Below are 14,705 nucleotides of genomic sequence, written 5' to 3' on the forward strand. Positions count from 1 at the left end.
GGGGGCCATAAAGGGGTCTATTTTGTTCCTCCTGACAGAGATGACTGGTAACAATGCAGAGAGGGATTTATTTGAGGTCAAGGTCCATCTTGTCTGTTTGGGAATCTCATGACTCCCCAACTAGGGCCCCAGCTGATGGGGTGACCTGATAGTGACTAAAGAGTCATTGTTAAAGTATGCCAGTCTCTTGCCCTTGTTCAGCTTTTGCAGTCCTTGCTTTGCTAAGGTTAGCTTTGGAGTGAGAGAATTATAATAGGAAGTAGGTGAGGAGGGTATCTATGTCTAAATAGACACTATTTCATTAGGAACTTTATATTGACTCACTGCAGACTATTGTGTACTTTTGCTTTCAGGTATATATTTTGCCCTAATTTATGGATACATGTGAACATATGCTCTATCTTACAGGACATGGTCTATATCTAGGTTTTGGGACTTTGTTAGGAAGTGAACCACCTGGAATGGAATTAGAGAATCCTATGAAAGGAAAGATCTCACTTGAGTAATGAGGCTGAAGAGTTGACATTCCACTCCTGACTTCTCTGGACACAGTCTGAAGTGAAGCATGTTGAGGTGGTACTTGTTGTGTTGATTAGGTTGGGATCAGTGGATGCAATATCATTTGGTATGAACTGAGAGAAGCATGAAGGAAAGTGAGCCCCACCCTAGAGGTTCCAAGACTGGGGAAATATAGGCTCTATATAGAAAGTGGAGATTCCTGCTGTCTTAGGGTTTAAGAAGGCAATAGATAGTTACTGCTATAATCACATCATTTGGAAATTACGTTAACTTTGAAACATCCCTATGTTAGGATTTGCTGTATCATACACAACATCACCATAATTTATGTCCTTTGACATGATTTGTATATAGCTGTGCCACTGGTTGCTTCTATTCTCCCTGGTCTAAGCTTTTAAGAGAGTCAAGATATCAAAAACTCAGCCTATGTACTAAAAAGACTTAGTCTGTACTTTAAAAAGTTTGAGACATTCAATCAATTTCCCCACTCTCATATTAATTAACAGTGATTTACATGACTACAGATTAATAGGAGTGTACATAAAACCATTCCCACCACCAAAAGACTATGTCCCATCCCATCATCCCATACCCCCTCCACCCTGTAAAGCTGAACATTCACCCTCACCCTCACCTCAGGGTTTTTACTTTGATGAATACGGGCCCCAGATCACATCAAATTGATGGGGTTTACAGCCAACAATGTTAATACCCCTTTCCCATATTAGGGAGCTACTCTCTTCCCTGATCCAGTTTTCTGGTCCTTTTTCCAGTCATGACATCATCTCCCTAGATGATAACTTGGATCCACTTGTATATCAGATTTCAGGCTCAGGGGAAAAAAGGAAAAGAAAAAAAAAACTAGTATAGGCACAGGACCTTTAGAATATAACTAAAATATGCCTACTAGCTATCTACAAGATGGAAGACCCTCAACTCTTCATCTGCACTATTCCAGCCTTTAGGTTCATGATTGGTCAATAATTTGTTTGGTTTTGTATGTTAACTTTCTTTTCAGCCACCAGGTTCCAGATGCTAGCATGTTGCTGACCAGACTTCCCTGGACAGACAATCCCACCAGTGTGTCCTAGAATCCACCCAACTAGGGAAAGAGAGAGGCAGGTTGGGAGTATCATCAACCTGTCAATGCCCATGTTCAGCAGGGAAGCAATTACAAAAGCCAGACCTTCCACTTTGAATCCCACAATGACCTTGGGTCCATACTCCCTGAGGATTAAAGAAATGTAAAACTATCAGGGGAGGGGGGGTATGTGGTTCCCCATCAAGAACGCCAGGGATCCTGACAGGGTCATCTCCTCTGGACCTGCATTCAGATTCAAGGAAGCTGGGCAGGAGGACAAGAATGGGATGACACATTCTCCCCCTATTATCGTTACAAATAATTGTACTGTCACAACTGATTAATAGCTTTGGCAGTGCCTGGTGGGAATGGAGAGTCAGAAGCACCCCTTCTCCCTTACACAGGGGCATATTTGAAAGTTACATTATGAAAGTGGGAAGGTGGCTCAACATAAACGGACAAAAGAAGTTGTGTTATGACCTTCCCCTCAAAGAAAGAATGCAGAGATTGAGGCCTCCCTGGTACAAGTTGATGTATTGAAACAAAGAAAGATTAATAGTTAAACTGTACCAGATCTAGATGAGCAGTGGTCCACGACTAGGCAAAGATCTGTATGCCCCCCATAGAAGATTAATGATAGAAAGAGTCCTCAGCAAAAGTCAAAAACAATTCTGGGTATGACCTCCCCTGAGAACATGGGGGATACTAAGTATTGTACTATTCTTTACAGAAATAGGGGAGTAACATGTAGCCTGCCAAAGCCACAAGACTATGATGCTTATTACTACTTCCTTATGAGTTAGTTGTTTAGGCAACCTGAATGTAACCTAAAAAAGTATAAAAGCTAATGCAGTTTCACTATTAAAATGAGTCCAGATTCACCCTCCAATAGAGTGTGGTGTCTGTCTGTTCTCCCTTGCGCCAACTCCTGACCCACTGGGGAGGTTGCCTTCGAGACCCCTGACTCTCCTGCTGCTCATCCACTGTGGTGGTCCGCGGCAGGGGTGGGATATGGAGATCTGGTGGTGGGAATTGTGTGGAGTTATACCCCTCTTATCCTATGGTTTTGTCAATGTTTCCGTTTTATAATAAAAAAGAAGAAGAATAGGAAAGCTATCAGGGGAAGGGATGGGATATGGAGTTCTGGTGGTGGGAATTGTGTGGCATTGTACACTCTTATCCTACAGTTTTCTCAGTTTCCTTTTTATAAATTGAATAATAATTCACTTTTTTATTGTGTTTTACACTATAACTAACCTATTGATTCGTTCTTTATAGCTGTTCATCAGTCACCCAGAGTGGTGGGTCTAGAGAATTCTTCAAGCATCTGCAGTTTGCACTGACCTCAATCTACTTGGAACTTCAGTTATCTCAATGGAGAAGTCAGGGTTTCTGGTACAGCCTCCTGTTGGTTGCTGCTATCTGGTTCTTGAGACTCTACTTGCATTACTTGGGCCAGTGGCTTTTCCTATGGGCCATTTCTGTTCCTGTTACAAAGTGAGTGCTCTTCCTTGCAAGTCAGAGAGCTGCATTTTTATCTAGATAGGCCAAATGGATGTATAAAATTACTCTCCTCGTCATTTTCCAGAAGATGTAGGATTTGAAAAGTTAAACATCTCTATTGAAGAGTCAGAAGTTCGATTACAATTATATTCTTACTTTATGGGCTTGTGTATACAAATTCAGAACCAGTATATCAGTATTTATTTAAATTTTAGCACAGCTAAATATGTACTCACATCTCAGGAGATTTCAAAAAGAAATTTAGCCACAGTGTTTTATTCTGTTTTGATTTTATCAGAGTGATTTGACCTAAAAGTTTTTTTTTTTTTTAATAATTTAAGTATGATTGATCATCAAGACTACTTCTGCAAAATGATTGAGTTGAGACAGTTACCAAATTCATGCCCATGCAGCTTCCTGGGCCATTAGCCATTGGAAAAGATGACACATTAAAGATTATCTTCCAATAAACGTGATCCACAGACACTATACAGAGATAAGCAGGTGGATATCAATATAAGCAAAATTAATTTTATCATCTGTAGATGGTACAGATAAAAATGAAGATATATGTAAATAGTAAATTATGAAGATTACAAACAACTTTAAATTTCTATGAAAAGAATATATCAATATTTGTATAGTATATAATGTGTATATATGTTTTTATTGAAAATATTATTTTATTATCTTTTAAAATGAAATCTAAATACCCAAATATGACATATATGAAATCACTATATTTTCTTTCTTTTTAATACTTATTTATTTATTTTCCCTTTGTTGCCCTTGTTGTTTTTCATTGGTGTTGTAGTTATTGTTGTTGTTATTGATATCATCATTGTTAGATAGGACAGTGAGAAATGGAGAGAGGAGGGGAAGACAGAGAGGGGGAGAGAAAGATAGACACCTGCAGACCTGCTTTACCTCCTGTGAAGCGACTCCCTGAAGGTGGGAAGCCGGGGACTCGAACCGAGATCCTTATACCTGTTCTTGTGCTTTATGCCCTGTTCGCTTAACCCACTGCGCTACCGCATGACTCCCAAAATAACTGTATTTTCAAGGTAAACTATCAGTACCTTTCAAAGTAGAACATAGATACTATAATCCTTCTCTTCTTTTTTTTTCTTTTTGTGTGAAGGTTTCCAAAGCAAAAGAGGCAAATATTTTTGTCTTTCAATATTATTCTTTTCATATCATTCTTTTATTTCTTTCCCATGCCAGCATTTTGAGTGTTTCCCTGTATTTGCTTGTTTTCCACAGGTTCCATTTTTCCCTGCATACTGTGGAGCTCTGTTACCCAGCCTCTTCCCTCCACATGGGGCAGGAGCTATTTGTGGTTGCAGCTGGGCCTTTAGCACTGAATACACTGATACTGCCCTGGGTTCTAGTCCGATGGGGATGTCAGATGCTGTTTGCCTCCTACCCTGATGTCCTGTCCAAGTTAATCACAACCATGGCACTCTGGACAGTTTTGGACCCTTTGGCAGTATTTCTAATAGATACTATCCTGGGGGTAAGTCAAGTAAAATCATCAAATATCAGTCCTTGACATAGAATTGAGCTTTAATGCATGAATCACTTGACATGGAAATTTCAATAATCATCATAGCTCAATATCATGCTAAACTAAAATTAAGTTTTCCCCAGAATAAATTAAAAATAAAAGAAAGTCTAATATCATCAACGTAAGTGCAATTTTAGCCATCTTAAAGGTGCAGAAAATAATATTGGATAGCAAATCTAAGCTTGGTGGCATTGTTCAGAATTATTACAAGGAAACTTTATTTTGGAACTTTTGTTGGTAACTTTTCACACACAAAAAAGCTATCATATGCCAGTTAATTTTTTAGGTACCTTTTATGATATTTACTCTTCTATGAAACATATAGTGAAAGGAAAAAAATGAGAGCTTTTTTAACAACTTTAAGAAGTCAATTAATTTTTTGGGGGCAGGGTTATATCCAGAACTTGAAAAGGGATTTTTAAAAATTTTATTAGTGACTTAATATTAAGTTTCTAAATAACAAGATAACAGGGGTAGAACTATGCACCATTCCCACTGCCAGAGTTCTGTATCCCCATTCCTTCCATTGTAAGCTACAGAAGATCTTCTAAGGTTGCAGATAAGGTTTATCTATTATTTCTACAACTCTCTTTCTATAGTTGTATATATGTATCCATTTTTCTATGGTGCCATAAAAGTACATTAAGTTTTCAATATTATTCCATAGGTTCCTTTTCTGCTTATGAATTATTAAGATAATTTATGATTCTACTATCTAATGAGTAGTAGCACTGTAGACTGTAATTAAAACTTAGCTTAAATTAGTAAATGAAAACATCGACTGTTGCTCAATAATAGAACAATTCAAACCAAAATGCATTTTAACTTGGAATCATTACATTTTCAAACAATTCCATTAGATAGTATAAAGGGGAATTTGAATTTTAACAAAATCTTTGTGCATAGACCTGGCCATGAAATATTACCCCAGCAAAGGAGCAAATGGTTACTGTAAATGAATCTGCATGATCAAATATTCATTTACAAATTATCTTAACTTATGCATTGGTTTCCACATTTGGTATACTTCTTTAAAGAAGAAAATAAAGGGGTCAAGGAGATACTTTGCCATGACTTAAGAGTACTTACATGTGAAACTTTCCAGATTGGATTCCTGTCACTATCAATAGCCAATGCTGAATGGTAAATTTTTTTATTTTTTGTATTTATTTATTTATTCCCTTTTGTTGCCCTTGTTTTTTTGTTGTTGTAGTTATTATTGTTGTTGTTACTGATATCATTGTTAGATAGGACAGAGAGAAATGGAGAGAAGAGGGGAAGACAGAGAATGGGAGAGAAAGACAGACACCTGCAGACCTGCTTCACCACGTGTGAAGCAACTCCCCTGCATGTGGGGAGCCGGGGGCTGGAACAGGGATCCTTATGCTGGTCCTTGTGTTTTGCGCCATGTTCCCTTAACCCGCTGCGCTACCGCCCGACTTCCCTGCTGTTATTATTATTGTTGTTATTGCTGTCACTGGTGTTCTATAGGACAGACAGAAATCGAGAGAGGAGGGGAAGACAGAGAGGGGGAGAGAAAGATAGACACCTGTAGACTTCCTTCACTGCTTGCAAAGTGACCCCCCCATCCCCCTTTGCATATAGGGAGTCAGGAGCTCCATCTGGGATCCTTATGCTGGTCCTTGTGCTTTGTGCCGTGTGTGCTGTGTGTCTTAAAGCCCTGCACCACCGCCCGGCCCCTTCTCTCATCTATTCAAATCTATTTTGACGGAGCATCAACATTATTGTTACCTCTTGGTAAGTTTAGAAGAAATACTGTATAACTGATGAAGAGATCATGGACAAATGCTATATACAAGTCAAGGGCAATCATTGGCCCTTTGACAACTTTTATTAGAATTATCAAACAAGTATATGCAGAAAAACTTGAGAATAACAAAGACCCCCATTAAAATCTTACATCTATTTCCCCTATAGCTTGAGGCCACATTCATAAACATAATATCAGTTTGAATACCACAAATGACACTCAACACTTTAATAAGGGGGAGAAAGTCTAATCTTATCAGATAAAGAAGAGACTACAAAAGCTGGATAAGGGCAAGAGACTGGTTCATTTAATAATGGCCTTTTTGGCAACTAGCAGGCCACCCCACTACCCAGGGTCCAAGATAGGGAATTCTTTGGTTGCTTCATAGATAATAGGGGCTTAGACCTCTAAGAGAACCCTCTCTCTACCATCACTGGTCATATCCATTGGGAACATTATCATAAACCCTTTTGTTGGCTTCATCAGAACAGTACCCTCATAATGAACTAGCAATGGTAGGGACTGCCCCACTCTCTGAAGGGAGGCATTGTGGTTTGTGCCATGTGGCTTAACCAGGTGTGCTACCACCAGACTCTGCGGTGCTCAGATGAATAAAGATTTGAATGGCCTTGCCGCCATGAGCTTGGTTCCTGGGTCATCTCTGTCTCGTCTGTCCCTAGCCCTACAGTAAACCACATATACTAGTAGTCCCCTAAGTATGAGTAGCTTAAATTCACCTGTCCAAAGACTCAGAGTAGCTAAATCTATTAAAGAACAAAATCCATCTATAATACGTCTTCAGGAAACACATATCCAAAGATTAATTTTAGAGGTTAGAGTGAGATATTACAGGCAAATAAGTCAGAGGGCAGAGACAGTTATTCTGTTCACAGATAAAATGTACTTTCAGCTAAAGTAAGCAGAGACAGTGAGAACACTGCATAATGTTCAAAGGATCAATCCAACAAGAAGGCATAACCATGATAAATATATATGCCCCAAACTAAGGTATACCCAAATATATAAGGAAGATATTGACATAAACACAATAATAATAGATCTTAACATACCACTCAGAGCAAGAGACCAATCATTCAGACAAAAAATCAATAGAAAAATAGCAATTTTAAATGAAATCGCAGACAAAATGAACCTAACAGATATATACAGAACTTCTCATCACAAAGGAAATGAATATATCTTTTTTCTCAAGTTCACATGGAAAATTCATAAGAATTGACCATATGCTGAGTCAAAAACATCCTAAACAAATATGTGAATAATAAAACCATAAAATACATCTTCTCAGACAAAGATTATATAAAGATAGAAATCAACCACAAAAAGGAAAGAAATTGCACTTCAGTGTGGAGACTAAACAACATGTTTCTGAAGAACACATGGGTCACTGAAGAAATTAAAGCAGAAATTAAGAATTACCCAGATATCAATGAAAATAAGGAAACCAGCTATCAAACCCTATTGGATGCAGCAAAATCAGTCTTGAGAAGGAAGTTAATAGCAATACAGGCCCACATTAATAAAGAAGAAAAATATGTAGTAAACCATCTAACAACCCAACTGAACCAACTAGAAGTAGATCAACAAAGAGATCCAACAGTCAGCAGGAGACAGGAAATAGTTAAAATCAGAGGAAAATATCAGTGAAGTAGAAAATAAAAAGAACCAATGAATCCAAGATCTGTGCTTTGAAAGGATAAAATGGACCACTAGTTATACTCATTAAGAAAAAAAAGGAGAGAAAACTGGTAAAATCACTCAGAAGTGAAAGAGGAAATAAAACAGAAGATAAAGCAGAGATACAAAGGATCATGCAAGAATATTATAGGCCTCTATATGGATAAAATTTGATAACTTAGAAGATGTCTAACCTTGGCCCATATCTAATCATATTAAGCACTGGAGCCTGTACAACCTCCAAGTCACTATTCGTAGTCCATAGTCACAGCTGGGAACATTCTAGACTGCACTTCAGAACTTGTCTTCCTTGAATGACAGAGTAGGCTGTTTTAAATTGTTGATTCATTGCCCATTTGTATCTGTCATTTTGTGTGAATGGGTTTCTGTGATGAATTCCTCACTGATTTTTCTTGTACTTTCTGTAGATCTCTCTTCCTTACTTTGTATTTTGATTACCATAAGTGAAATAACTAACATAGTATATCTGAAAAAAGTCTTTTTTAATTTGGTCTTGACTAAGTGACTTAGAATAGAACCACTTTTTCCATTAGTCCCCTCTCCTTTCCTATTTTACTATTTTTAATTAATTAATTTTAAATTTTTTGTATTTATTTATTTATTCCTTTTGTTGCCCTTGTTTTTTTATTGTTGTAGTTATTATTATTGTTATTGATGTTGTTGTTGTTGGATAGGACAGAGGGAAATGGAGAGAAGAGGGAAAGATAGAGAAGGGGAGAGAAAGATAGACACCTGAAGACCTACTTCACCACCTGTGAAGCGACTCCCCTGCAGGTGGGGAGCCGGGGGCTCACACTGGGATCCTTATGCTGGTTCTTGCGCTTTGTGTCACATGTACTTAACCTGCTGCGCTACCACCTGACTTTTCCTATTTTACTATTTTAATCGTGTTCTTAGTTCTAATCTGCTGCTGTTCACCTCACTTAGAATGTGTATCCTTTGCTTTCTTATTTTGTGTGAAACTTCTTCCAGTAATTCTTGCAAGGTGGGATTGAAGGTGGCAAATTCCTTTAGCTTTAGGATATTTGAGAAGCATTTTATTTCTTCCTCATATCTGAAGGATAATCTTTCTGAATATAAGATCTGTGGCTGGAATTTCCTCCCTTTTAATATTCTGAATGTGCCATTCCATTCTCTTCTTGCCTCTGTTATTATTTTTTGAAAAGAAGTCTTATAAAAGCCTGATAACTGTACATTTGTATGCCACTTCTTTCCTTTCCCTAGCAGCCTGTAAATTTTTTTCTTTGTCATTGAGTTTTGATAGTTTTATAATGACCTGACTTGGTGTAGCTCATTTTGCATTCATGCACCTGGGCATATGCTCTGTTTACTAGACAGATATGTTTTTAGGAATGCCTAAATGAAGAAACTCTTAGCTATCTTTCTTTGAATATAGTCTGTTCACGTAATCCTGTCCTCTTCCTCAGGAATTTCCATCTCTCTTACATTTGACCTTTTGATGGAGTCTGCAATTTCACAGAGAGTAGCTTCATTCTTTCTAAATTTTTCCTCTCCTTCATCCTTAATTGAAATAGTGAGATAATTGTAGCATCTAGATTTGATATTCTTTCTTCTGCACGAGGCTACTTCCAACGCCTTCTATCTGAATTTATACTGCCCTGGAATTGTGTTTCATACCCTGAAATTCTTTAGAAGTTTTTATTTCATGCTTCCTTTTTCTATTTTTGTTTTTTATGTATTCATTATTGGATAGAGACAGAAATTGAGAGGGGAGGAAGAGAGACCGAGAGACACTTTTAGTCTTACTACATCATTCTTGAAGCTTTACCCATATAGTATAGGTGGGGATCAGGATTTGAACCTGGGTCTTTTCACACTGAAGTGCACTTAACCAGTTGCACCACCTGGCCCAACTTTTTTTTTTTTTTTTTTTTTTTTTTTTTTTTTTTTTACCAAAGCACTGATCAGCTCTGGTTTATGTTGGTGCAGGTGATTGAACCTGGGACTTTGAAGCCTCAGGCATGACAGTCTGTTTGCATAACCATTATGCTATCTACCCCTGCCCTGTGGCTCAACTTTCTAACTGTTCAATGAACTCTTGCTGAAATTATTTCTTATTTTCTAATTTCTCAGAGGGCTTTCTTTGGTGTTTCCTAAATCCTTGGTGAATTTTTTTTTTAACTCTGAATATGCTTCTTCATATTAAGCTTAGATACTTAAGAGGATCCTCATACTGAGAATTTCTGTATTCTTTGTGATAATCCCTTTGACTCTAAAATTTTTCGAGATTTTTTTTTCTACTTCATTTTAAAATTTCTTTATTGGGTGATTAATGGTTTACAGTTGACAGTGAAATACAATAGTCTGTACATACATAACATTTCCACATAACAATATAACTCCCACTAGGTCTTCCTCTGCCATCATGTTCCAGGACCTTAGCCCTCCCCCACACTCCAGAGTCTTATACTTTGGTGCAATACACCATTTTCTATTTCATTTTTATTTGTCTTATTTGACATATTTGGATGTTTGATTTTGCAATTCTTTTTGTTGTGCTGGTAATTTATGGCCATCATGTGGTTTTATTTTTGTGATCACTGGGCTTTACTTTTTTATATGTTGGGTTGTGGGGTCTGGGGTTTTATTTCTTGTCATTTCTTTGAGCTGTTTTGTACTCCATGTGTTGTGTAGATATAGTTTCTCTGTATGATTTCAGTCTGAAATCAGGCCTCAAAGGTTTGCTGCTATATGAAAACTGTTCAAAGAAGCAGGACTTGGTTTACCATTTAGCCACCAACTTTTGCAAATTACCTTTATGTATTTCTACCTCAGTTTGGTGAAAGACCAGAATACTTTTGGTCATCAGTGTCCCTTGCTATAGTTTAGTAACCTAACACCCCTGAAGTCATGGATTAAATGCTCATAGGTTCTCCTTTCTGAGAGCCATTACTATGTCTTCCCTTTACTGCTGCTGTGTGTAGAAGAAAATGACACCATCCTTTTCTGGTGCTTGTCTGTGGATTTGGTTGCAATATTGCACCTCTTCTCACCTCATCTTTGGAATGGAGCACCCACCTAAACCTGTGGTGCTTCTACAGATGTCTCAGCTATAGTTGAGGAAGTTTGTTAAGTTCAATAGCTATTATTTTGAGGGAGAGTGTTCTGTTCTCAATTACTCTATGGTCATGCCCCCAGAAGTTCTCAGTTTATTCTTTATACTCTTCAGGTGAAGAAAGAGAGGGAAAGAAAGAGAGAGAGAGAGAGAGAGAGAGAGAGAGATTTACAAGATTGCTTTACTGCTTAATAAGCTTCTTCCTGGATGATGAGAGCCTGAAGTTTGAACTTGGCTCCTTACCCACTGTAATTTGTGCACTTAACCAGTTCTCCATCACCCAGCCTCAGTGATACCTTTTTATGACACATTTTGTCATTGCCATTTTAAAATAATGAACTGTTCTTCCATATTAATTATGCTTAAAATTTTCCTTCAAAATGTCACTTTCATAAAACATGCATTAAATTTTTACTTAATATTATGTGCTTACTATCACCTCTCTCACTTTCTCTTATGTAAACTACAAAAAGATATGGCTTTTATCTCATTTTATTCATCTTCAGATCTTAAAAAATAAGAAGTAGGTGTTTAATATAAACTATGTTGTGCAAACAGATGACTAGCAATGATAGAGTAGATTATGTTTTTGACACAAACCATACATAACTCCCTTTTTTTCAAAAACAACGCATCATTCCTATAGTTTCTATTTCTTTACCATTAAGAATAAACAGAAAGGAAAAATCTGGAACAGAATAAATTTATGACATTTCTTATAGGTCTGAAGCCTACAGTCCTAAAAATTTTCTAAGATAGACCAATTCATTTTCTATTAGTGATTTATATTTATTTACATCATTGCATGCCAACAGTGGTATAATTCCACCCCGTTCCCACCACCAGAGTTCTGAATCCCTTTTCCCTCTATTGCAAACCAATAAAGTCATCCCAAGGTTGTGGACATGCATTAATTATCATCTGTTTACATGTATAAATAATTGCCCCCATTTTCTTCAAGGTCCAGTTCTCTCTTCCTTTTCAAATAAGTCATGACCCAATTACAACAACTAATATTCCATCCTTTTTCCTTCTCTCAGAGCCCTCTTATCATGTTCCTCCTATCACTTCTCCCCCACTGGCAGTATGGAACAAAATTGGTTTTGGGGTGCAGAAAGTAGAAGTTCTGGCTACTGTAATTGCTTCTTTGCTGGACATTGGTGTTGGCAGGTCCATTAATACCCCTAAACTGCTTCCATCTTTCCCCAGTAGGGTAGAGCTCTGGAGAGGCAAGGTTCTAGGACACTTTGGTGAGGTTGTTCACCAGACAAGTCAGGATAGAATCATGACAGCATCTGTAACTTGGTTTCTAGAAGATGACAGGACATAAAGTGAGAAAAAATTGTTAGTGGACAGGAACCAAAATGTAGGAATAGAGCAGATGAGATTAGGGTGGAAGAAAGCTAGGAAATCCATTTTAGGCATGTTTCTAGGACCCCTGACTATGGGAGTTTTTGCTTGAGCTTGATAGCTAGAATGTAGTTGGATAAAAATATTATCTGAGAAAATGGTGTCAGAGTAGAGAAAAGGACTAAAAAGTTGGATTAGGGCATTGTAATTTATTTATTTATTTTTTTTTTAACCAGAGCACTCATCAGCCCTGGTTTATCATGGTGCTGGGGAGTAAACCTCAGACTTTGGAGCCAAAGGCTCCTATTCTTGAAAAAATTCTGTGGATAACATTGACTATTTCTCTCCATCCACCTGATCCTAGGTCCATATATACATATTTATATTTAGCATGAGTGCCTGTGTAACCTCTAAATTCTTTTTTTTTTTTTTCTATTTTTTTATTTTTTTTTTATTTTTTATTTTTTATTTAAGAAAGGATTAATTAACAAAACCATAGGGTAGGAGGGGTACAACTCCACACAATTCCCACCGCCCAATCTCCATATCCCACCCCCTCCCCCGATAGCTTTCCCATTCTCTATCCCTCTGGGAGCATGGACCCAGGGTCACTGAGGGTTGCAGAAGGTAGAAGGTCTGGCTTCTGTAATTGCTTCCTCGCTGAACATGGGCGTTGACTGGTCGGTCCATACTCCCAGTCTGCCTCTCTCTTTCCCTAGTAGGATGGGTCTCTGGGGAAGCTGAGCTCCAGGACACATTGGTGGTGTCTTCAATCCAGGGAAGTCTGGCCGGCATCCTGATGACACCTGGAACCTGGAGACTGAAAAGAGAGTTAACATACAAAGCCAAACAAATTGTTGAGCAATCATGGACCCAAAGCTTGGAAAAGTGGAGAGGAAGTATTAGGGAGGTACTCACTGCAAACTCTAGTATACTTCTGCTTTCTTACTTTGGTGCCATACTCCAAACTCAGTCAATTTCTGCTTTGTGTTTCTACTTCTTTTTTTTTTTACATGCATAACATTCCCCAGATTCACATTTAGCAATACAACCCCCACTATTTCATTCATCATTTTTCATGGAGCTGTATTCTCCCCACCCACCCACCTCTAAATTCTTATTGGTTTGAGCTCACAGCACTTAGTCACAGCTGGTAACATTGTAGGCTTCACTCATTTTAGGACTAGTCTTCCTTGACTGGCAGGGCAGAATATTCCTGCCTCCCTTTGGATACTAGGGTGGTCTCTACCATTGCTACTTTATGGTGAGGACAAGGTCCTGGGAAGGCCCATAAGAGGGCTTATGATTACGTTCATGGTGGAAGTAACCAGTTGTGGTGCATAGAGGGGTTCACTGGAGGTCTATACTCATCATATTTGTGGCCCTAGTCAGGGGATCCTTAGATTCCCACATAAATATGTTGACCATAGGGGCCATTATTAAATGAACCAGTCTTTTCCCCTTAAGATAGATAAATTCATAAGCTCAGAATATAGAAATAAGTTACAATGTGATGGCTATATCAGGACATTTGATTTTTAGCCACTGAAAATCCCTCATGGATATTTTATGTGGTAGGATCTATCTTTATCTATATATGTATGACTTGGATGAACTAGTTTTGAGAGCTAAAACAGTAGAAACAAAGTGTTAACCTAATATTTAAAATCTCCATTTTTTTTGTCTTTAATTAATCTTATATAGCAAGGCATTGAACCCAAGGTTCCACAGATGCAAGGTATGGATTATACTGCTAAGTCACATCCCTGACCTTGAAAGTACTCTTTAAAACCATACTTTTGTTTATATAATTATCATTTTTTAAAAAGTAAACAAATTTATTCTTCCACTGGAGAAAAATACCATATTTTACATTGAAATTATATATACACTATATACTATGTCCTCTTGATCTCATGAGAGTCATAACTAAGCGTTCATGCTTTATACAGCTCAGAGGTCAAAACATCAAAGGACAGTGCATTTACATTTGCTTTTAAAGAGCTCACTGCTTTATATTGACTTTTAATTCAATATAGAACATGTTTTTCCTTGTCTAAAGTAAATACTTATTACTAAATTGACCCAATGTAAACTTTGGTTTTCAAGCTCAGATTAA

At 37.6% G+C, this 14,705-nt stretch overlaps 1 protein-coding gene across 1 annotated transcript in view; it reads left to right on the forward strand.

The window, feature by feature from the left end:
- LOC103114577 (uncharacterized) overlaps window positions 1-14,705 on the forward strand; it is a 267,524-nt gene that overhangs the window by 188,745 nt on the left and 64,074 nt on the right. Inside the window, exons 14-15 of the mRNA XM_060190787.1 lie at window positions 2,879-3,097; window positions 4,367-4,619. Coding sequence (XP_060046770.1) covers window positions 2,879-3,097; window positions 4,367-4,619 — 472 coding nt within the window. The remainder of the gene's footprint in view (window positions 1-2,878; window positions 3,098-4,366; window positions 4,620-14,705) is intronic.

This window comes from Erinaceus europaeus, chromosome 4 (genome assembly GCF_950295315.1).
Source record: "Erinaceus europaeus chromosome 4, mEriEur2.1, whole genome shotgun sequence".
In the NCBI taxonomy this organism is placed as follows: Eukaryota; Metazoa; Chordata; class Mammalia; order Eulipotyphla; family Erinaceidae; genus Erinaceus; species Erinaceus europaeus.